The sequence below is a fragment of the Sminthopsis crassicaudata genome, chromosome 4 (assembly GCF_048593235.1).
Source record: "Sminthopsis crassicaudata isolate SCR6 chromosome 4, ASM4859323v1, whole genome shotgun sequence".
Classification (NCBI taxonomy): Eukaryota; Metazoa; Chordata; class Mammalia; order Dasyuromorphia; family Dasyuridae; genus Sminthopsis; species Sminthopsis crassicaudata.
The window spans coordinates 54,497,940-54,521,133 of record NC_133620.1 but is presented as its reverse complement, the minus strand read 5'-3'; the positions used below and the strand labels follow the sequence as shown (position 1 = coordinate 54,521,133).

Genomic DNA, 23,194 nt, shown 5'->3' with positions numbered 1-23,194 from the left:
ACTATCATATCATCTGCAAAGAGTGATAATTTGGTTTCCTCATTACCTACTCTAATTCCTTTAATTTCTTTTTCTTGTCTTATTGATAAAGCTATCATTTCTAATACCATATTGAATAATAATGGTGATAGTGGGCAACCTTGTTTCACCTCTGATCTTACTGGGAATGGTTTTAGTTTGTCCCCATTATATATAATGATTTCTGATGGTTTTAAATAGATATTACTGATAATTTTAAGGAAAATTCCATTTATTCCTATACTCTCTAGTGTATTTAATAAGAATGGGTGTTGAATTTTGTCAGATTCTTTTTCTACTCCTATTGAGACAATCATATAATCATATGATTTTTGTTAGTTTGGTTTTTGATATAGTCAACCATGCTAATAGTTTTCCTAATATTAAACCTGTCCTGAATTCCTGGTATAAATCCTATGTGGTCATGGTGTATTATCCTGGGGACGACTTGTTGTAGTCTCTTTGCTAATATTTTATTTAAGATTTTTACATCAATATTTTTTATGGGCCACAACTCTGAAACAAGAATTCTTAGAAGGTATTAAGTCAATGGAATTGATAACTATCTCAATGGTTATCTAGTTTAGCATGGTGCTTAATTGTTCTCTAGTTGAGTACATGTACTTAGTACTTAATATAGTTCCACAAGATTCACACCTATAATAATGGAGTGTATAATAACCAGCAAGGACAAGATGAGATTCATTCCACCTTTAGTCAGGCTCTAGGTGGTTCTCCTGGGGACTGAGAGTCTCAGAGCCAGAGCCAGAAATGACAGTAGACTGGCATCGGAAGCTCAAGCTCTCAGAGCCAAGGAGAGAGAGATTCATTTCCATCTTCATCAGCCTTGTGGTGGCTGGCTTGTCCTCCTATATTTTCTCCACTGAAACCAATTCCCTTCTGAAGGCCATGAGAAAGCTAACTGAGCACCAGAGGAAGGAGACAATAAAGACTTTTGGACTTTAATACCTGGCTATTCTTGTGGTGATTACTGAACTGAAAAGAAGGCTGCTCCAAGACGTCCAGAAAACCAAAAAGAACATTAAAAATTTTCACTAGGGAAATTGGTATATGATTTTCTTTCTCTGTTTTGACCTTACCTTGTCATGGTATCATAAAGGGAATTTGGTAGGACTCTTTCTTTCCTTGTTTTTTTCAAATACTTTGCATAGTATTCAAATTAATTATTATTTAAATGTTTGGTAGAATTCACATGTAAATCCATCTGGCCTTGGAGATTTTTTCTTAGGGAGTTGATTAATAGATTGTTCTATTTCTTTTTCCAAAATGGAATTATTTAAGTGATTTATTTCCTCTTCTGTCAATCTGGGCAATCCCTATTTTTGTAAGTATTTATCCACTTCACTTAGATCATTAGATTTATTGGCATATAATTAGACAAAATAACTCCTAATTATTGCTCTAATTTTCTCTTCATTGATGGAAAGTTCTCCCTCTTTATTTTTGATACTAACAATTTTTTTCTTTCCCTTTTCTAATCAAATTAATTAAAGGTTTATCTATTTTTTTTTTTAATAAAACCAAATTTTAGTTTTGTTTATTAATTCAATAGTTTTCTTACTTTTTATTTTATTAATCTCTTCTTTTATTTTCAGAATTTCAATTTGGTATTCAATTGGGGGGTTTTAATTTGCAATTTTTCTAGCTTTTTTAGTTGCATGCCCAATTTATTGATATTCTCTTTCTCTATTTTTATGTGTATAAGTATCTAGAGATATAAAGCTTTCTTCTTTTTGCTCTTTTGCTCATTTTTTAAAGGTTGAGCTCTGCTCTTAAAGCAAAGGAGCGAAAGCCACTTTATGCTGCTCTGGGGCTGGTGGTTAGGCATGGCCACTCCCATGTTTTTCTGGGGTTCAGAGGTTCACTATTTGCCTTTTGTATTTACTTTGGGTGTCTCACAACTAGACTGTTGATTGACCAGGACAGAGTAGCTTAAGTACCTTCAGTAGATTTCCTAGTGTGGGATGCTGCAAAGCCCTGGTTCCCTGCCCTGTGCTCCTTGGGCTGCATCTGTCCTCAGAAGCCTTCCCCCTTGCCCAATTACAGACCTTTTCTGAAGTTCTTCAAAAGCATCTTCTGCTGGAAATTTATTACATTCCAAATATTTTTAGATTCTGTCACTCCAAAACCAATTCAGAGGCTTGATCTGGTGTTGATCTGAGGGACACTAGAAGGAACTCAGATAAAGATGTGTCTACTCTCTGCAATCTTGACTCCACCCTGAAGGAAGTCTTAAAAAGTAGATTGGTGTTTTGTTACAGGATTATCTTTCCTTTTGCAGATAGATTTCAAGGCTAGTCTAGGAAAAATTACTATGTCAAAAGAAAATTTGTCTTTGTCCTTCCAGCTCTTTCCTTCTGTGTTCTCTTTCCTTTCAAAAGTATGTTTCTGGAGAACTTATTCCCCCTTTTAAAGATATACTAAATTGATCTTCTTGCTGTATCTCAGTTCTCTCCAAGTTTGCTCTCAGGAAATTTGAAACTCTTCACACTAAAATGTAAATGATTGATAACACTTTTTATGTGTTCAATCTTTCAGGGATATTTCTCTTGGAATGATGAACATATTCTTGAAATAAAGAAATGAAAGGGGGAAAGGGAACAAACATTTATTATTTAGCTACCATGTGCCAGGCCCTGTGCTAAGCAATTTACAAATATTATCTCATTTAATTGAGATGTTCTCATGATAAAATTTGAAGCATCAGTTATAAGATAGAATTAGTTATATAGAAGATATTAGATTTTCTTGGCCATACCTAAAATTACACCCTCATCCCAAAGTTAGGATATACACAGAATGTTACCTGAAAGCCATGTGTTTTTATATTTTAAAAATATATTTAAAAATTAAGGAGGTCTTAAGATTTATAAATAAATATTCTCAAACTTTAAATGAACAATTTCCTATTTTATGACAAATATGGCTAAAAGATTTTTTCATCATTTCTCCTTTTTCTCATCGGGTAAACTGAGCCTTTCCTTCTAAATAGGAATATAATAAGATAATTAGAATGGGAGAAAGGGTTATAGTAAAGTTAAAAGAATTATAAAAGCACACATTGCCAGAACTGGTTGGGGTGTGGTTATTCATTTTATAAAGAGATTCACTGTAATATATTTGTAAATAGAAAAAAATTACCTTGCAACTTGATAATATGATTCAACATCTTTAGACTGTATTTTCCTATATCCTTTCTGAAAAAATCCACCACAGAAAATAAAGCAACACTATCTACCATGTCATGACAATTATGGTGCCAGTAAATGAAATTGACACAGGGTGATTGCAAAAAAACTTTTAAAAATCATTAATGCATCAATTCATTTCCTTTTAGGATGGTAGATATAACGATAGCAATATAAGATGCTGGCCAAAACTGCAAAGCTCACAGGGGCTATCTTAACCCAAGAAATTTCTGAAGATGGATTTCTCTCATTAATGACAGTACGGGTTCTCATGGGTTTGAGTATCCTTTCTGTTTGAGTTAGGATAGCTCTCCTGGCCCCTTCCCATTTCTTGGATCCATGCAGGCGGTATTGGTATGGAGTACAGGGACCAAAGAAAACCTTCCAGGCTAACTTGGGATCCCAAAGGAATAGCTGCAGAAGGTTGGGCTTCACACCAATTTGGGTGGCAATTTCATCCATGTACTCAATGTGATCTACTTGAATGGTGTGGCGGGGACTCTTCACATACCTGAAATGAGAAGGAAAAGTGTGGGCTGATCACAACCTGTTTTTCTGGGAGATAGATTTTAGTTTTGACAAGAAATAGCCTAGACTCTTTTTGTCTTTGGAATAAATTCTGTTACTTATTGACTGTGTCATGATAATTTGGATATTCTAGGAATGTGGGATATGGCTTATTATATATTTATCATGCTAAATGTTGTATAGAGGGCCAGGAAGTAAGAATCCATTTCAGGTCTTGAATCTTATAGTAACGTGGCTCACCAAAACTCCCTTTTCTTATTGAAATAGCAGAGACTGCTTATCAATATAATAAATTAATAATGTAGCCACTGAAACAAAATGCAAACACTACTCTTTGGATTAAAGGCAACCCTTTGAATTTAGGACAGGAAAAAGAGCCCACAATAGAGACTAAAGGTATTTGGAGAAAGATACTTGAGACAATGTTATGATAAATTTTACCCTGATGTGTGTCTCAAATATTTGCAGCTCTGTCTAATTAACCAAGATCTGGAGTTTAATTATTTATTTACATCTCAGTAGATCTTATTTGTTAGAGAAAACTATAGGAATTTTAAAGATTGTACTTTGTATCAAGTTTGTGAGCATTTGAGGTATATACATATATACATACATATATATATATATACACATATATCTATATGTCTCTCTGATAAATAAACTTTGAAGAGTTCATAATCTGGACTTTTATGCCTGGTTCTGGTATGTTTTCACACCCTTAATTCACTACAGGACTTGGACTCCAACAATGTTGGAGATGCAAAGATACACAAAACTGTCCCTGCTATTAGGAATCTTAAGTTCTAATAGGTGAGGTAACCTGTTAAAAACAAACATGTACTTGATAGACTTGATAGAATGTAATCTGAAAGTGGAAGGAAGCATTATTTGGGTAGACCAGTAAAAGGTGGGATTTGATCTGGATCATTGAAGTAAGTCAAAGAAAATAAGAGATGGAAATTGGGGGGGTAGGGCTCAGTGTATTCCAGGGTTTGGGTTGGCCAGTGCAAAGATTTGGATATGGGATGCCATTGAACACAGAAGCAAAAAACTGACCAAGTTTTTGAACTTTTATGTATGAACTATGTATGTATGTATAAATTAAGTAATATTAAGGTTCCAACCTGCACTTTCCATGAGCAGAAAAAGTTTACATAGGGAGAATACCCAGCTTAATGAAATCACAGATCCTCTAGGTAATTATGTGTAACAGAATAATAGAATGTTATAATTGGTAAGGATCTTGGGAGAATATCTAATCCAATTCATTTAAACATGAAGACACTGTGGCTCAGAGATTGCCCAAGTTTACAGAACTAATAAATGGCAGATAGATATGCATATGAAATACTGCTTATGTTAAAATATGTAACTCAATTGTAAGGTCCTTGAGGATAGGTAGTATATCCTAGAGAGTGTTTCCCACATTTTGAGGCTTACCTGACACGATAAGATACCAGACACTGAGGTCCTCTCTAAAGCTGAACTACCAAATATTTGAACTCTCTTGCAGAAAGCATGACTCTATTAGGCTGGCCACATAATGCAAATGCTAAATGGACACTTATCCAAAAGACTATTTTTACAGAGAACTCACAGAAGGAAGAAGTATATGAGGATAATCTCAAGATCTTTCTGAAAGACTTTAGTATTGATTATGAGACATGAGAAAAACTGGCATAGGACCATCTAGTATGACATGCCTGAATCAAAGAAGATGCTATACTCTAAAAGCAAAGCAGACTTGTAAAAGCACAGAAGAAATGTGAACTGTACAAATCTTAAGCCACTTACATTTTAAATGCTTTAACATTTGTGTCTAAGCTTGGCTTGTATTGATTTGAACAGCCATACCTGAAAACACCATACCCTGACTCCAATACTGTGATGTCATTGATTTTTTTTGAAAATGAAGGATGAACATTTCCCATAGTACCTTGAACATAGACAATACACAGACAGAGACAGAGAGGGAGAGAGAGGGGTGAAGGGAGAGAAAGGAGGAAGAGAGACTGTATGAGGGAGATGGAGAAAAAGACACAAAGATATGAGGTAAAGAAGAGGTAAAGAGAGAGAAACAGACAGACAGACAGAGACAGAGAGAAATAGAGATTCACAGAGAGAAAGAAGAGAGAGAAAGAGAGAGAGAAGCAGAGTAATGAGAGAGACAGAGACAGAAAAAGAGACAGAAAGAGAAGATAGATAAACAAAGACTCAAAGACAAGCAGACAGAGAAACAGAGTGATGAGAGATTGCCAAGAGTATGCCCAAGTATAAAATATTTCTAGTATTATTGCTGCAATAATACCATGAATCTGTCATTGAAATGGTGTGTTCCCTTCACTAAGGCAGATCACAATGCTTTACAATTTAGTAGACAGGCCTTGTGAATTTCAGAAGAAGAAGAATTTATCCCTATGAGGATGAGATGGTGAAACACTGACTCCCGCACCCCCAGCTACATTTGTGCTTAAACAGCAGACCTTTATCAGGACTGTACTTGAAGGCTTTCAAGTTTGGTGAATCACCTGTTAGAAACTAGGCTCTGTTGGCATAATCTTTGGGAAATCATGGTAATTTCTATGACACAATAAGGTAACAGAAGAAAACTTTTGTTGTTAGGTCAAAAGTTCGAAAATAAACTTTTTGAAATGTTGAAAAATGAGTGTGCTCTAATATTAACCATTCCCACTCTACCCCCATCAAAATGAGAAAACATAAACTATGAGACAAAAGGGAAGGGAAGGGGAACAAATAGCATTTGTCTACCTAAAAAACATAATATAGAGTGTTCCAGTCTTAGTAAAATGTTAAGCCTTAGGGTCACTTCTACAATAACTGTGGGTTATAGCTATTCATATAATTATCACAAATCATTGCAACAATAAACTCCTAGAAGTTAGAAATCCAATTTTAGGAGGAAAAAACCCCAATCTATTAATTATCTTTAGAGACTAAAGTTTAGATAAAGTGAAATATGAAAAAAAATATGATAGCTATGTGGTGCAATGAATTGAGTACAGAACTATAGTAAGAAGGACCTGAATTTCCCACAGACACTAGCTTTGGAATCCTGCACAAGTCACTTAGCTTCTGTCTGCCTTAATTTGATCAACTATAAAATGGGGATGACAATAGCACCTACTTCCCAGGGTTTCTGTGAAGTTAAAATAAAAATTTGTTAGGTGCTTTATAAGTCTAAAAGCGCTTTGTGAATGCTAGCTGTTATTATTATAAGGAATGGGTAGAGATGAATATGTAGTTTAACATTCCATACTGAGGAACCCATTACCACACATAAGTTTGTTTTTATTTTTGTAGGATGAAGTTTCCTACCGTTTTTCCATAGCTTTTTTTCTTTGTGTGATGTCAGCCATCATGTTTTTCACTGAAGGTAATTTGTTTAACCCTAGGAAATAAAACCCAGATTTTAGCAGGTGGCCAAGGAGATGATATAATATATATTACTGAAGAGGGCAAAGTTCTCCCAAGAGATCCTGGGGATTTAATATGATATACAGAGCAGGACCATCTCCAAGATTCATCCACATACCCTTGAACACTCGTGTAGCCCAGCGACTCTGGAGCTCCGCAATGGGTAGGACGATGCCCAGGGGTTGGATAAGGCCAATGATAGCTAGAGTTGGTTGTTCCAGGTCAGGAGGAAACATAAGCTTATAGAGAGACACCTCATTATCGGTAACTTTAATGAGATCTTCAAGAAAAGGAAAACTGATATTGTATCCTGTAGCAAAGATGACCACATCAATGTCTTCTTCTATGGTGCCATCCTCAAAAATGGCAGCTGTTTCAGTAAATTCCTTTATATTTGATTTCACCAAGATTTTACCAGAAATTATATGATTCGGCAGGTCATCATTGACAGTTGGATGCTGGCTTAAAGCTCTGAAGATAAAAATAAAAGTTAAAAAAATGTATCTAAGTATCAAAACAAGATATAAAGAAATGCTTAAGGTGTGTAGAAAGTACAGAAAGTCAACAAGTTGCCTTTATTATTCCCTAACTTATAATTTGTATCTTTTTTCATCCCCTCCTAACATATCATTACTGTACATATCATTGGTTATATTTCCATTAATTTCCAAATTACAAACAACTTTTTTATTGAAGTTTTTTATTTTCAAAACATATACAAGGATAATTTTTCACCCTTGAAAAACCTTGTGTTCCATATTTTCCTCCCCACTTTCCCCCCATTCCTTTCCCTAGATGGCATGTAATCCAATATATGTTAATCATGTAAAATAGATGACAAACACAATGTAAACAAAATCAGATAATTAGGCCACATACTTTAATTTACTTGTGTATGTTTCTTCTTTTTAAATGTAAATTTTGAAAGAATGTAATGGCTGCAACTACCTTCTATCATCACTCAAATCTTTCCTTGAATATGTCAAAACACTCATTTTATCCTTTGATGGCAAATATTTATGAGTATTTTTCTTCTATTTAACAGCCAAGAAGATAAACAATATAATAATAATAATAATAATACCTACCATTTAGTAATAATAAAACTTAGCATTTATATAGTGCCTTAAAGGTTGCAAAATACTTTAGAAATATTATTTCCTTTTATCTTCATAATAACCCTAGGAGATAGGTGCTATTTTATTTCCATTTTACAGATAAGGAAGGTGAGACAGACTTAGATTGGGTACTGGCCACGATTGCACAGATAGTGAGTGTCTGCAGTCAGAATTGAACTCAGGTTTTCCTAATTACAGGTCCAATATGTGATTTACCATATCATCTAATTGCCCACCCCCACATGTATACATACATAAATATGTACACATATGCACATATATGTAATGCATGAGTGTATATGTGTTTATGTACAATAAATATCTAACTATTTACAAAGGTTCTAGAAAAAATTATGTTAATTATCCAGTGTTATTCTTGTGGAGTCTGAGAAATGTGGATTCTGAATTGGTTGAATGTCAAACTCAAAACAGAGTCATTAACAAATCTATCAACTTATAAAGATTGCAGTATTAATGTACTACAGAAAATTGTGCCTTTTGGCTTTTTAGTATTTGACATTGTAATCAGTGACATGGTTTAGGGAATCAAGAGACAGTGGAATGTACTTAGTATCTAGCAGTGGACTTGGAATCAGAATGATCTATGTTTAAATTCTGCCTTAAACACTTGCTAGCTATGTGATTCTGGTCAAGTCACTTAACATTACTGAGTTTCAGTTTCCTCAACTGTAAAATGAGGAAATTGAACCCAAAGAGCTCTAAGAGCTCCCACCTCTAAATTTATGTGAACAATAGCAGATTAATTATGAATCTAACCAAATGCTGCATGTTCAAGTTTTTGCAGAAATGATTTTGCGACCACATTTAGTCAACTAGAATTTGTTTCTTTGTACAGCTTTCCTATGTATTTATAAACTGAATTAACCACATCCAGTCACATAACTTTAATTTAATAGGATGTGATAATCACACTATTCAAAGTTCTTGTTGCGTTCTAAATTTGCCTTACTTTAGTTGCAACCAATCAGAAGGTTAAAAAAATTATAATTCAGAAATATCTCTGAAGAAACTTTGACTTTTTGGGAAACTGTTATGGGGATGTTTGCTTCATAACTCTTCTTCCCTCACTCTGATTATCACAGATCTATCTGTAGACATTTGATGGCAAGTTGCTTGCTTTTCCTTTTAACTGACTTCTGACCCTTAAATGTGAACATTCCTGAAGGGGATATTCTAGGTTTCCGAGTTTCTTTTCTCCCTGGTAAAAACTTCTGGCTAGTTGGAAGAGAAGGAAAGAAAGTCACAGAACTAAACTTAAAGAAGAAGGGAAGAAATGGAGTAAGAAGGAAAGGAACATATGTTTAATTACATGTATCCATATAGTAGACACATAAAACCTGTGTACCTGTGTTGAGGTTGCAGGCCATAGTGGGCATGGTTAAACCTTGAATTCAAAGTCTTTTCCAGTTGATTGTTAATTATTCTGAGACTTGCTATTTTCCGTAACAAACTATTGAATCTAGTAAAGAATGAGCTGTCCATTGGGTACCCATTGTCCCAAACACGGTGTAATATCCATGATCCATGTCTAGTGCTAAGGAAGACCTAAGAGAGCAATGAACAGATGAGAGAATTGAAGAATTTTTCATTCATACCTTGCTTACATTTGTGAATGACACTGCTAAGCAACCTATGGCCCAGAATCCTGAATATGATCCATCATCATTCTGGATAAGAATCATAAGTTCCATTTAAAACCATTCAGAAAAATTTGGCCTAACTATTCACCTAGGAAAAACTATGAGAAAGAACAATAAGATTGCCCAAACTATGAAATTCGGCAGCCAAATGGACAACCTTTAGAACTTTTCTCTCTGTAAATCATATGTACAAATAAATATATGTAATATACATATGCACAAATGCACAGACACATATATGTAATATATATGTATATTATATATGTATATATTATACATATATACATATGTAATATATATATATCTCAGAAGCAATCACTTCAAATGGACAGTGAGATGGACTGGGAGATGAATGGGAGAAGAGGAATGGGCTAGATCACCTCTGGGAAATTAGAAATTTATTTTAATGAGTCCCAATCTTCTTTCCTGAAACAAGGCTGATATTTCAAATACTAGTATTCTTTTGGGGTTGTTGAATGGTTACAATGCATAAAACATTTTAGTCTCCAAAGAAAAATAGTAATTATCCAGAGGACAATATGAAGGTTTAAGGTGAGTTTGAATAGGCTGTAATATAGGAAATTATCAAGAACTGGAATAAAAGAAGTCATCAAAGAAATGAATGAACAACAACAAAAAAAAAGTAAGGGGAAAAAGGCTTCTGTTTAAGCAGTAATTAGACTATCCCATTCCAGCTTTAATATTGATATTTTAGTTTAATTTAGATATCCAGTTTAGTGTACTTGACATGGGAAAATAGAATTGTGTGATAGGAATAGAAAAGACGGTTTTAACCAGTAGTTCTCAAACTTTGTGTGTTTGCTTTTCTAAACATGGGGCATCCCAAAAATCTCAGTACAATAAAACTGTATTTTAAAATTTGAAACATCCTGTATTTAGATAACAATATTTTAATAAATCAGTTTCCTCTGGAACCATCTTTATTTTATTTTATTATATCTGTGGAAAGCATTATTCGGAGATTTGGTCTGTAGATTTTATCAGATTGCCAAAGTGGTTATTGACACAGAGGTGGTTAAGAACTTTATACCTGAAACACAGGGTGTGTCTATGCCATGCAAAAAATCAGAAGGAAAAATATCCAGATATTTGGAAAACCTGGTTAATTGATATTCTGGGCTTTTATTCAGATATTTGGTTCAGTGTGATCATTGCTCTATCACATAAGGGACTCCACTCCCCTTTTGTAAAAATGCCAGGAGGATTTGAATCTAGTATTCTAGTATCCAAACCTGTTTTGCACCACGACTGAGTTCTACTGCAATATCTGCTCCAGAATTTCCAATACCAATCACAATGATCCTCTTTCCTAAAAATTCTTCTGGACTTTTGTATTCCCTGCTGTGGAAGTGGTCACCTTTGAATTTTTCAATACCTATGAGGGGAGAATAGATGGCAGAGTTTTGGGTTAATTTTTACACTGTTGATTCAATGTAGGAAAGACAACCTTGTTCATAGTGATTTGAGGTAGGGAAAAGAAATGAGGTGGATGATGATCTTCACTAGAACTATTTGTTCTAGGAAGGGAAAAAATGTCAGGGTATATGTTGTGACTTCACACCTCACTTGGGCAAGGGATAAGATTGGATGAGTTATGGTTAAAGTGTGTTCATCTAAAAGGTACTCCGTATAAGACAGTCTGTTAGAGAAAGGATTCAGTCAAACCCAGATCTCCCTTGGATGTCATCCATGAATATTAATTACGGAAATAGGTGAATGATGTCATTTCAGAATTACTTCAGCCTTATACACAGTTTTGCAAAGGGCCAATATTGGACATAATCACCAAATAACAGAACTTTATTTTTATGTCTTACTATCTTCTTTTCTAGGATCTTCCTTTGCCAAGATGCAGCCCAGGGTTTCACAAAACAATGCCCACCCAGGGTTTCTCTATCCAAATAGGGCCCATCATGGATCTTTCCCTCTTTGTTTTCATTTCTTACATATTCATATGCCATTAAGCAGATTTTTTTTTCAGGAAGCTGTTCTCAGGCAATTGGAAGGTTGAAAAGAATAGGAGAGACTAACATGCTAAGGTACTCAGAAAGTCACTGTGGTGTAGTTAGATAGAGATATGGTCTTGTAGTCATGAAGATATGGATTTAAACTTACATTTGACATAGTCTGGGCTTTGTGACCTTGGGTAAATAAAAATATCTTAATATCCTAGACAATTATCTAAGACAATCACTTCAGAAGTCCTTAGGCGTCAGGGGATGGAGTTTCCACAATAGGAGTGTTGGAAACTATCCACTTAGCTCACTAATAGCTATTGATTGGTTCTGGACACTAGAAAAGGATTTAGCATTACATACTATCCAACTATTTAGGTATCCTTCATCTGCCTGCCTGATACCATTTAACTGCTCCACTTCACCTGAACCAGTACCCACAATTCTGGAATTTAAGAATTGGACCTGTGCATCCAATATTTTCATCACTTCTCTTTCTATCTCTAATCCTTCACCTTCCCAGAACAAAACTCCCTTCACTATGTAGTAATGAAGGCTACATATATCTCTTTTTTAATGTTATGTCCTTAAAGATCTGAATTCTCATTCTTTCAGTCTGTCTTTCTCCCTCTCCTTCTCTATCTTTCACAATATTTGTATCTTTGGTACTTAACCGTATGAATGGCTTATTATAAGTTCTTTTTTTTTTTTTTTTGTAAATTCTTAAAAGGGCTTTTTCATTAATTTATTCTTAAGATTATCTATATTTAACCATTCATATAATCACAGAATATGGAATCTGAAAGGCACTTGGGAGGCTACATACTTCAATCCTTTAATACTAGGTATGAGGAGAATCAGAGAGATGAAATGACTGATTAAAGACCACAGATTGTTGTGGAACTAAGACTAGAATCTGAGTGTCCTAATTCCTAGTCCCCCCCATTTTATAAAAAAATATATCGCAACAGGGAATAGGGTGCCTCTGAAGGCAAGATCAAGATTGCTCCTACATCTGCTAAACTAGAGTAGGTAGGGTATAAAATTGGTACTTGAATATTTATTGTGGAGTGACTGAGAGTGAAGAATTCAGGATATGGATTATGGTTTGAGAGAATGAATATGTGTCTGTGCTAAGAGGAGAAAGATGAGATTTTGTGGAAGTTGACAGAGTTGGTATCTGTGCTTGGTGGGGGGTAGAGAGGGAAGGGAAACATGAAGGGTTGAAACTTCCTTAGAATAAATATTAATTAAGGCATGGATTTACTTCTTCCTCAATTATTTCTACACCACTTTGATCTCTCCCTTTCCCCTTTTCCATTTTCTCTTTTATTATTTATGTATAGGCTATAACCTCTTAACCCCAAGGAGAACATACACAAATAACACAAGAAGTCCTTTTGACTTCAAATCAATGCTCCAATTCCTATACCACCTAGATACCTGTAATTGGTTGGAAGCTTCTCTTTTTACCCTTTACTTTTTTAATGACACACCTGGGAAGGACTGAAGTGGTAAATTGGGGTCAGTATGATGGCCACTGCAAACCAAGATTCCATCAAAAATTAAGGATTCCTGTTTCTCATCAGCCTCCACGATCACATCCCATTGTCCAGAAGAAGAAAAATCTGGGCGCTTCTTTATACTTTGCACCTTAGCCTGAGAAGAAAGATACAAGAAGAAAAAACCTTAGAGATCAGTATGGTCCCACCCCAAGGGTGGTGACTTGCCTAAGATCAGAGTGTAAGACATCATAGAGGAGAGACATTAGTCATCATTTTGTTCTCTGATTTCAAAATCAGCACAAAATCACAACTATTTCTGACTCTTTATGACCCTCTTTGGGGTTGTCTTGGTAAAGATAATGAAGTGGTTTGCCATTTCTTCCTCCCTTTTCTAGTAAAGGAAATTGAGGCAAATAGGCATAGTGACCAGAATGACATAGCTATAAAGTATTTGGGGCTAAATTTGAGCTCAAACCTTCCTGACTCCAAGTCCAGAACTCTGTCCATTATCCTACCTTGCTGCTCATTCCATACTGCTTACTATGTGTATTTATAATTGAATTGAGAAAAAAACAAACCATGGGTTTATACATTTCTTATATTATTGATCTTCCCAAGTATATCTTGTTTGTTTCAAATATGGCTTCCTATTTTCAGAATTTATATGTCATTTATTCTCCTGTTTGTCATTTGCCCACTTTACTAATCCTCTTGAACGTTGTAAGTGTATATAACTCCAGGTTGTTGTTTGTCCTTCATTCTCCAAGAGTACCATAACATCTGGGAGAAGAGTTGTATTTAAATGAAGGGAGAGCTGTGCAAAGTCACCAGCCTCACTTCTCCAGAGCCAATTAGGTTCAGTGGCAAGATATAGATCAGGATGATTGGAATTGCCCCAGGATGCAGGATACCCCAAGATCTCCTTGCCTTTTAAAGCTAAGGTCTTTAACAGATCTTGGTCTGACTGAGGTAACATCCAACCACTGATTAAGACTATGGAACAATTAAGGGAAAGAATGGCCTTTTTTAGCTAGTTAAAAAAATCCAATCTACTTCCAGATAGATAGGTAATGGTTTCAGAGTGCAAATAGAAGAATTCCCCTCCACATACTGTTCCTCCTCTATATATATCTGCTAAGATGAAAATATGTTTTGCTTGACTATACATTTTTTGTAATGGGTTTTGTTTTTCTTGTTTTCTTAATGGGGAGGTAGGAAAAATTCATAAATGAAAATAAAATAAAATTGAATAAAAACACTTGAAGAAATAAACAGAGATGAAGCACAAATACTTTAGTGTAACCTCCTGATCATCTCTCAGTTGTAATCCTTCTCTTGGAGGAGATCTCTTTTCTGTAAAATCTTTTCCTCTGTGATCAGGTTTCTTGGGAGGCTTCTGGAGCCTCCAGCCAGAGCGAAGGTAGAATCTCGAATCCTCTTCTTCTTGAATCCTAGCTCTGAATCTCCTGGAGCTTCCCTGAAGTTCTCCCGGGAACTCTTGTTCTTCTCCCAATCTAGAGTGCTCAATCTAGACTGCCGTCCCAGCTAGATGTCCCAGTCCAGACTGACTTCAGACTCAATATTGCCTTCTTTTATCCTCAAAGAGAATGGGCTTGTGAGAACTCAGGGGCTTGTGGGAAATACTTCAACCAATGAACTTGTTCCTTTTAAAGATGTAAACTCCTTTAAATATGTAAACTCCTTTTCAGAAGTCTAAAGGTGTAAACTCCTTTTAAAGGTTTGAACTAAAGGTGTGAATTCTGAGCTAGAGAATTGTTTAGACAACCTGAGTTATCACCTTGTAATCCTAACACTTTAGTTTTATTTTTACTACATATAAGCTATTGCTGTGTTATACGTTAGAGCTGGAAGTCTAATAATTATAAACCAATAGACTCACTATATTGCCCAGAAACCTAAATTTGGATCTCAAGATCTCTCCAATAACTTATGGCTCACATCTGAGACTGTAAGAATTCCTGATGAGAAATCCCTGTGACTCTTGGGAATATCTTTTGGGTAAATTTGTTTGCTGAGAACATGAGAATGAGCTTGGGGTTATCTGATGAAAAGCTAGGTAGCACAAAGAAGTTGAAAGGCCACTCTTCTGGTGTATTGATTAATTAGTGTTCATAATTGTAGGCCTGTTTTTATTCCAGAAAACTGGCCAGTTCCTTGAATAAACATAGTCCTCCTAAAGGAATGAACAAATATTCTCCTTGGTAGACTTTTCAAGATGGAGCATTCTGATGCTGGGAGGCTACTCCATCTGAAGAGTCATGTATCAAATGAGAATACTTAGCATAGGGCCTTCTTTGTGCCCAGCCTTTGTGGAAAAGGCATTTGAGAATTCACTTAGGAAGTACTATACAAAAATGTCTTCCATTTGAGACTCTGAATATCTGTGATCATGAATTCTCCCAGCCAAAAAATTCAGATATTGATACTTCCTTGGAGTGGTGATGATATATGTTGTATGTTGTTTGTTTGCTATAATGTCTATTGTTATGGTGGCCACCGAGTTTGTTAATTGCGTATTACTTTTATGCAATGAGTTTCTCTTCCCTTATATCTTATTTAAATCAAGGTTCTGAGCTGTAATAAACTTGTACCTACTTCCTTTAAGACTGTGCCTATTGAATGTTAATTACAAACCTAATTAGTCTTACAGAAATATACTTTAATGCATGTTCCCAATGTTGACTTTCAAGACATTTTGTAGTCCCAATAGGAACCCCCCAACAAAATTCTAATTAATTCAAAATCAAAGTGTTTACTAAAAAGATTAATGTGAAATCCTTGTTGAATCAGGCCATAGAAACAGTTTTTTTCCTATGATATTCTCATTTCAAGGGTTTTAAGGTTAATATAATTTACCCCTCACACCAGCTCTATAAAGCATCACTAGGGCAAGCATTTTCAGCTTTTTTATAATCAAAGAAACTGAGGGTGATAATTTAAGGAATTTTCAGTTTATGGTTTAAAAGAATGGACAGAAATAGAGTGCCCCTTGTAAAAGCTAGCAAGAGTATAAATGCCTAGAGGCTTATAAATCTAGTTACATCTGAAAAGAAAGATAGAGGAAAAATATTGAGATTACTTACATGGTAGGAAGAAAAATAATAGAGATGACTCATAATTTACAGGAGAAAAAACCTCAAGATAGAAGCTAATAACAAAATCATTGACCTCAAATAATGCACAGAGTAGGAAATCAGGTTATTATCCAAGGAAATTTGATCTCATAGGTAGCATTGTGAAATAGAGCTTGTGAATGAAATATTATACTGGAATACCTTATTTAAAGGAAATTAAATATGGAAAAGAAGAAAAGGTATGGGATTATAATACTAATATTACATATAAAATTATACATGCTATATATATTATACATTATGTAATATAATATATAATATAATGACATAAGATATAGTTACATGAGATAAGATCACATAAGATAAAATGAACAATTTTGATTATGTAAAATTTAACAAGATTTTTCACAAACAAAATTTATTAATGAAATTAGAAGATAATTAGCTAACTGGGGGAAATCTTTCTAGTAGGCTCCTTTAATAAAAATCTCATATCCAAGATATTGGATCAAATATTTAAAAACTAGAACCATTCACCCAATAGATAAAGAACATGAACAATCAGTATTCAAAGGAAGAAATACAGTCTATCAATAGACATAGTAGAAGCAAATTTCCATTCACTAATAATTACAAAATGAAAATTAAAACAAGTCTAAGATTCCATTGACAAAGATGACAAGAAATGGAAACAATTGTTGGAGGGATTGTGGGAAAACAGGAATTCTGATGAAGTTTTTCATGAAAAAATTCATGAAGTTGTGAAGGGGTCCAACCATTCTGAAAACAATTTGGATTTATGCTCCAAATGTCACTAAATTTGTCCCTTAATTTTAGTAATAACACTACTAGACTTACACTACAAAGTGATCTAAGAGATTCATATGTACAAAAATATGTGCAGATCACAGCTGGGATTTGTTGTTGTTATTATTGTCATTATAATAAAGAAACTAAGGTGGGGAGGGTACTTCCAATTCATAAATCAGAAGTTCCTGAACAAATTGTGGCATAAGAATATAATGGAATATTATTGTGCCATAAGAAATTACTAAAGGGATGATTTCAGACAAACTTGGGAAGTCTTCTATTAATCTAAGTGAAATAAGAAGAAATAAAGAATATTTACTTAAAAACAACATTCTAAAGAGAAATAACTTTGAAAGAAAGACTTAAGAACTGAATTTCATGAAGTAACCAACTGTGAAACTAGGGAACTAATTAAGACTATTCTCTTACTACTTGAAAAAGAAAGAGATAATGATCTTCAAAGTACAGAATAAGATACAGATTTTTTTTTTTTGGTATTGTCAATGTGAGAATTTATTTTGCTTGGCTTAACATATTTGTTTCAAGCATTTCTTTTTTCCTCCTTTCCCTTTTCAATTTAGGGTAAGTAGAGTTAAGAAGTAGAGAAATGCTAGCCAAAAAATTAGAAGAAAAAAAGGGTCATTGAAGCATTTTAAAAAATGTACAGAAGAAAATAGAAGGAAGGCAAATAGAAACATAGAGAAGCAGTGTATCTTTGAGTTAGATGTTGTATTTATTATATATGTAAGACTAAAAGAAAACTATATCTACTAGAGATCAGTGGTTTCATATACAATTCTCATTTTATGTTCTACTTTGCATGTGAAAAAGCTCATTTTATTTTGTACTTAATGGCAGAATAACAAAAGAATAGAATAGCAGAATAATAAAAATAATTAAAGAAGATATGTTCATGAGGAGAAATACAGGAATCAAAAATGTGGATTAGAGTGGAAGGAGGGAAGCATAATGGAGAAAATTTGAGTGAAGAAAAACAGAGGCAAAAGCAGAAATGATATTATCATTGGAATGTACCAAAGAGCTCCTGGGCAGAAAGAGAAAATGTATATAGGATTTGGTTAGTAAGTCACAGCCTGCCATGGATTGATGTGAAACTTCAAATATCCAAATTTGGATTCCTTCCTTTTTTTTTTTTGGAATGCTTTGAGGCAAAAGTACTTAGTGAAATCCAGGTTTCTCCTACATTGTTCCACAACCCTACTTGGCTAAGGCAGAAGGGAGGGTCTGGGAAACAAAGTTTCTTACTTGCTCATTAAAATGAACTGATCCTCCCCAAGGCTATCCAACAAAATTCTTAAGTGTATACCTACATATCATGCAGTTTAAAAAAAAAATTGTTTTACCTTAAAGCGAATATATTTCAGGAGGTCAAAGTGTTTGGCATACATCCTGAAGTATTCCATGACTTTGGAGTTGTGCATATAGTTGGGAAAATGGTCCGGAATGGGATAGTCACTGTAACACATCATCTCCTTGGATGTATTGATTGTCAAAGATCTGTAGATACTGGGCAGTTTCTCCACAGTATTTTTCTGTGAAAGAAATCCTCTTTTATTATATCTTATGATTAATATAGAAACAAAACTAAACATCAAATATATGGGAAAATATGGTATTCCAGTAATAATGGAGTATCTTCTTCTCATTTTAATAATAAAAGCTAGCATTTTTATAATGCTTACTATGTGCCAGAACCTATGGTAAGTGGTCAGTACTTATCCCAATGAATGATCACAAAAATCTTGGGAGGTAGATAATATTATGACTCCCATTTTACAGATGAAGAAATTGAGGCAAATAGAGTATCTTGCTCAGGGTCACATAGCTAGCCAATGTTTAAGTCTGAATTTGAATTCAGAGGTTCTTGATTTGACTGGGCAGGTAAGTGGCACAGTGGATAGAGCACTGGCCCTGAAGTCAAGACTTCTCTTTTTGTATTCAAATGTGGTCTTAGACACCTTCTAGTTGTGGGACGCTAGGCAAATCATTTAATCCTGTATGTCTCAGTTTCCTCATCTGTAAAATGAGCTGGGATGTCTTTGTCAAGAAAATTATGAATGGGGTCATGGAGAATGGGACATAATTGAAAATAAATGAACAACAATTTCTTGTTCAAAGTTCAAAATGCAAAGGTTTCAAAATGCATAAATCTTCACCCTTCCACTCTCTTGGAGGATATTGAATTAGTGTTGGTATTTTCTAAGACTCACTAGACCATGAACAAGTCCTGGATAATTTCTGTCACCTCTAATTTGATTCTTCTTACTGAGTTGAAAACTTGGCTTAATACAAATTCAATGTTTCCCATGAGAAGCTGGCCCAAATGTTCCCCAAAAGAAAGGAACTAAAATTGAAGATTAACCAGAAAGTTCCAAATTAATCTAAAAATCTGTATATGTTACTACTCCCTAGAATTGTAGTAAATATAGTTTAAAGTTATTGACCAATCTGCATTTCAACACTGGAAGGTACCTCAGAAGTCATAAAGCTTAATGATACCTGAGCTATTACATAGATCTTATCCAATGAGATATTTTCAAATTTTTCTGAGAGTTCTGAGCATTTCAGTGAATTGTAAATAAAAAACCACTTTCCAACACTTTTATTCTTTTAGATTACCTGACTAATGGTTTGCTTTTGGATTTTCTTTAGCATGAAAGCATATTTTATGTGAAGAAAGTATATTCCATCCCAGGAGATAGCATTCTGTACCATTCTGTCACAGCATTATGAGCTGCCTTGGAATTATTCTCTGGCTATGTTCTATCTCTCTAACTGGATTATAAACTTCACAAGGAATGGAGTATCATAATTCTTTTATGTTCTTTTGCTTTTAGCATAGTTTTGTCAAATAGTGAAGGTATTTAGTAAATGTTTACTGAATACATGCTCAAGAATTCTCTTACATTTTATTATCATTTTTTCTTCTTTTATTATTTACATTGACCAAATACATACTGTATTCTGATCATTCAGAAGTTTGCTTGAGTCACCTAATTCTAGACCTGGAAGAGATATTGGGGTTCACATAGTACAACTTCCTCATTTTTATAGATGGGGAAGCAGAAGGAGGAGGAGACCAGAGGATTTTACAAGTTTGGAGACTACCAAAAGATAGTGGAATCAGAAGTAGGAATTTTTGCATTGGGAAAAGTACAGCAAAGGGGACAATCAAGGCACATGAAGTGGGAGGAGTTGAGAAGGTTGTAATCCCTGAAGGGAAAGAGACATCCCAAGTTATTATGAAACTGCCTGCCTATATACTCCCACAGGAGTATTTTTGAAGATTAAATTGTAAGTATAACCTTAAGTAAGTTTACCCACTGTGCTCTCTTTGCCCGAATTTGACATTCAAGAAGCCTAATTATTGGGTGTGGGATTGTGGGTGGAATGGTAACCGTTATAGGAAACTGATAGTTATTTTGTGAAAGGTGCTATAATAACAATAACAATAATGATAACTTTTAATAAAGCTAATTTATCTTGGTTAATAAAAAAACAACCTTCAGAGTATCACAGGATCATTTATATCTGGGTATCAATACACAATGTGAATCCAGGTCTTTTGGATGTAGCAGAAAACCAATAGTAGTAGAAAACCCAATATTCTTCAAGAAACCCTAAGTACCTTGACTTTGCAAATGATGTACTCATTTTAGGAATGTATCTATTGGAAGTGATATGGCACAGTCTTAGAGAATATGTGTGAAAGAAAGGGAATTGTCCTGATTTCTTTATTCCACCAAGCTATTCTTCAAGGATATCTAATTTGTCATCCAAGAGTCTGGACTGCTATTTTGCATCTGGATTCAAACAATGAGCACTTCTTGGTTTCATGAAAGAAGAAAGGGGAATTGTTGTTAACCCCCATCATCAAACTTCCCATCAATCATGTGAACCCTTATCCCATGATGTCATTTATCTTGCTCTGTTCTTTGTTCTGTGATCCCCAACTCCAATTATAATAATTTTCCTTATAAATTTGCCTGTTTGCTCCTTATTTTTTGCTATTTTACTTTTTTTTTTTTTTGGAATTTAGCCTGCTTTAATTGGCATTATAATTATAATAAAACTTTGCCTCTTGCCTTGGAAATTATCTAAAATTCTAGATTCTTTTGGGACAGGCATGACACCAGTCTAGAACTCCAATAGTGTCACTCTGAATCAAATACTTTTTCTAGAATGTCACACTAGCCTATGAAATCAAAATCTAAAATTGATAACAAATAGCAGATTTTTTCTCTCTCTCTTTCTCTCTCTCTTTTTGCTGAGATAATTGGGGTTAAGTGACTTGCCCAGGGTCACACATGTTAAATGTCTGAGACCAGATTTGAACTCAGGTACTCCTGACTTGAGGGCTGCTCTATTCATTGTACTACCTAGCTGCCCCCAGATTTTTTTTTCCCTCTTGAATAGAACAGAAGCAGGTTTTTAAAAAAAATCTTGAGAAATAAAACTTGTAACGAGCTGTCGTCTCTAAAAGCTGTCGGATCACTCTCTGGGAAGAGATCTGCTGTGTCTTCTACTCAAATCTCTCAGACAGATTCTTCTTCCTGTAACGAACCGTTGTCTCCAGGCAGTTGCTGTTAACTCTTATCCTTAGAAGTGACTTCCCTTCCTGCAGAGAGCCCCGTCAAGCCTGATGCAATGCAGAGTCTTTCTTCTTGAATCCTGGCTCTGAATCTCCTCCAGCTCTTATCCTTCTCCAGGCCGATCTGCTCTCTGCGCCCAGTGCTGTCTCTTTTTATCCTCCCAGAGAATGGGCATGGGATAATGCAAGGGCTTCTGGGAAGAACCACCCCAGCCAATGAGCTTGCCCCCTCTATCAAGTCAACCTGAGTTCTCACCTTGTAATTGTCCAGAAAACCTGAATTCTCACCTTGTCACCATCCAGACAACCCCAGTCCTCACCCAGCAATCCCAACAAAAACTCACTTGGAATTTCCAGAGTCCTCCAATATCATCATTCCTTTCAAAACAAGTGGGCTCCAGATCTTCATCCAAGCAGCACTTGATGGCACCTAAGCCACAAACTCCAGCTCCAATCACAGCAATTCTCTTCTTGGCCATGGTCCCTCACCTTGCTATTTGAAGGAGAATTGGGAGGAAAAGTGACTCTTTAAAACAGATATTTAATAAAACAGATATTCATAGACATTGCAATCTAAAATGATCAAATCCCTATTAATATTATTAAATCAACCATTAATATTATCATTAATTTTACTAATACCTTATTATCAATCAGTTTTAAAATTATATCATGATCATTAATATCTCTCATAATATTAATATTTCTTTGTCACAAAAGCAATATCATCTCTATAATTAGTTATTCTTCAAAAGAATTAGCCTTCAAAAGATGGATAATTATTTCTCTTGCAGATTCCACTTCTATAGTACTGGAATACTGGGGACAGTAGGCCCTGAAAACATGAACAAACTCAAACAAGATTTGATTTATAAGTTGGAATGTTAATCAATTAATTTACTAAGGAATTTATACCTACCTAGAAAGGTAGATCACCTGAGTTTCCCTTCTACAATTTTCCTTTCCTGATAGTCAGATCTACTCAGGAAATGATATCAATCATCAAAAACTTATTTTACTGACCATGAAATGAGGGGAGAAGGACCTAGATATTTTCTCAAGGACATACACATCCAAGATATAACAAGAGCTTAATGATTTATTTTCACCCTGAAACAGAATACTTTTATACTCTCTAGTCTTTTTACACCTTATACTTCACCTCCCTAGCTATCCAATGACAATGCTATTTCTTAAACAAAACACCTGATTCCTGGCATTTTCATT

The 23,194-nt window shown here is 34.7% G+C and overlaps 1 protein-coding gene across 1 annotated transcript; it reads right to left on the bottom strand.

Annotated features, from left to right (window-relative positions):
• Nucleotides 1-3,347: 3,347 nt before the first annotated feature.
• On the bottom strand, nt 3,348-22,446 carry LOC141540535 (flavin-containing monooxygenase 5-like). Its single transcript, XM_074264626.1, has 8 exons — nt 22,312-22,446; nt 18,720-18,908; nt 13,442-13,604; nt 11,223-11,365; nt 9,675-9,874; nt 7,309-7,661; nt 7,092-7,164; nt 3,348-3,738 (listed from the first exon to the last, which is right to left on the bottom strand). Exons 1-8 carry the CDS (start codon nt 22,444-22,446, stop codon nt 3,363-3,365), a joined length of 1,632 nt encoding a protein of 543 aa, XP_074120727.1. The 3' UTR covers nt 3,348-3,362.
• Nucleotides 22,447-23,194: the final 748 nt, after the last annotated feature.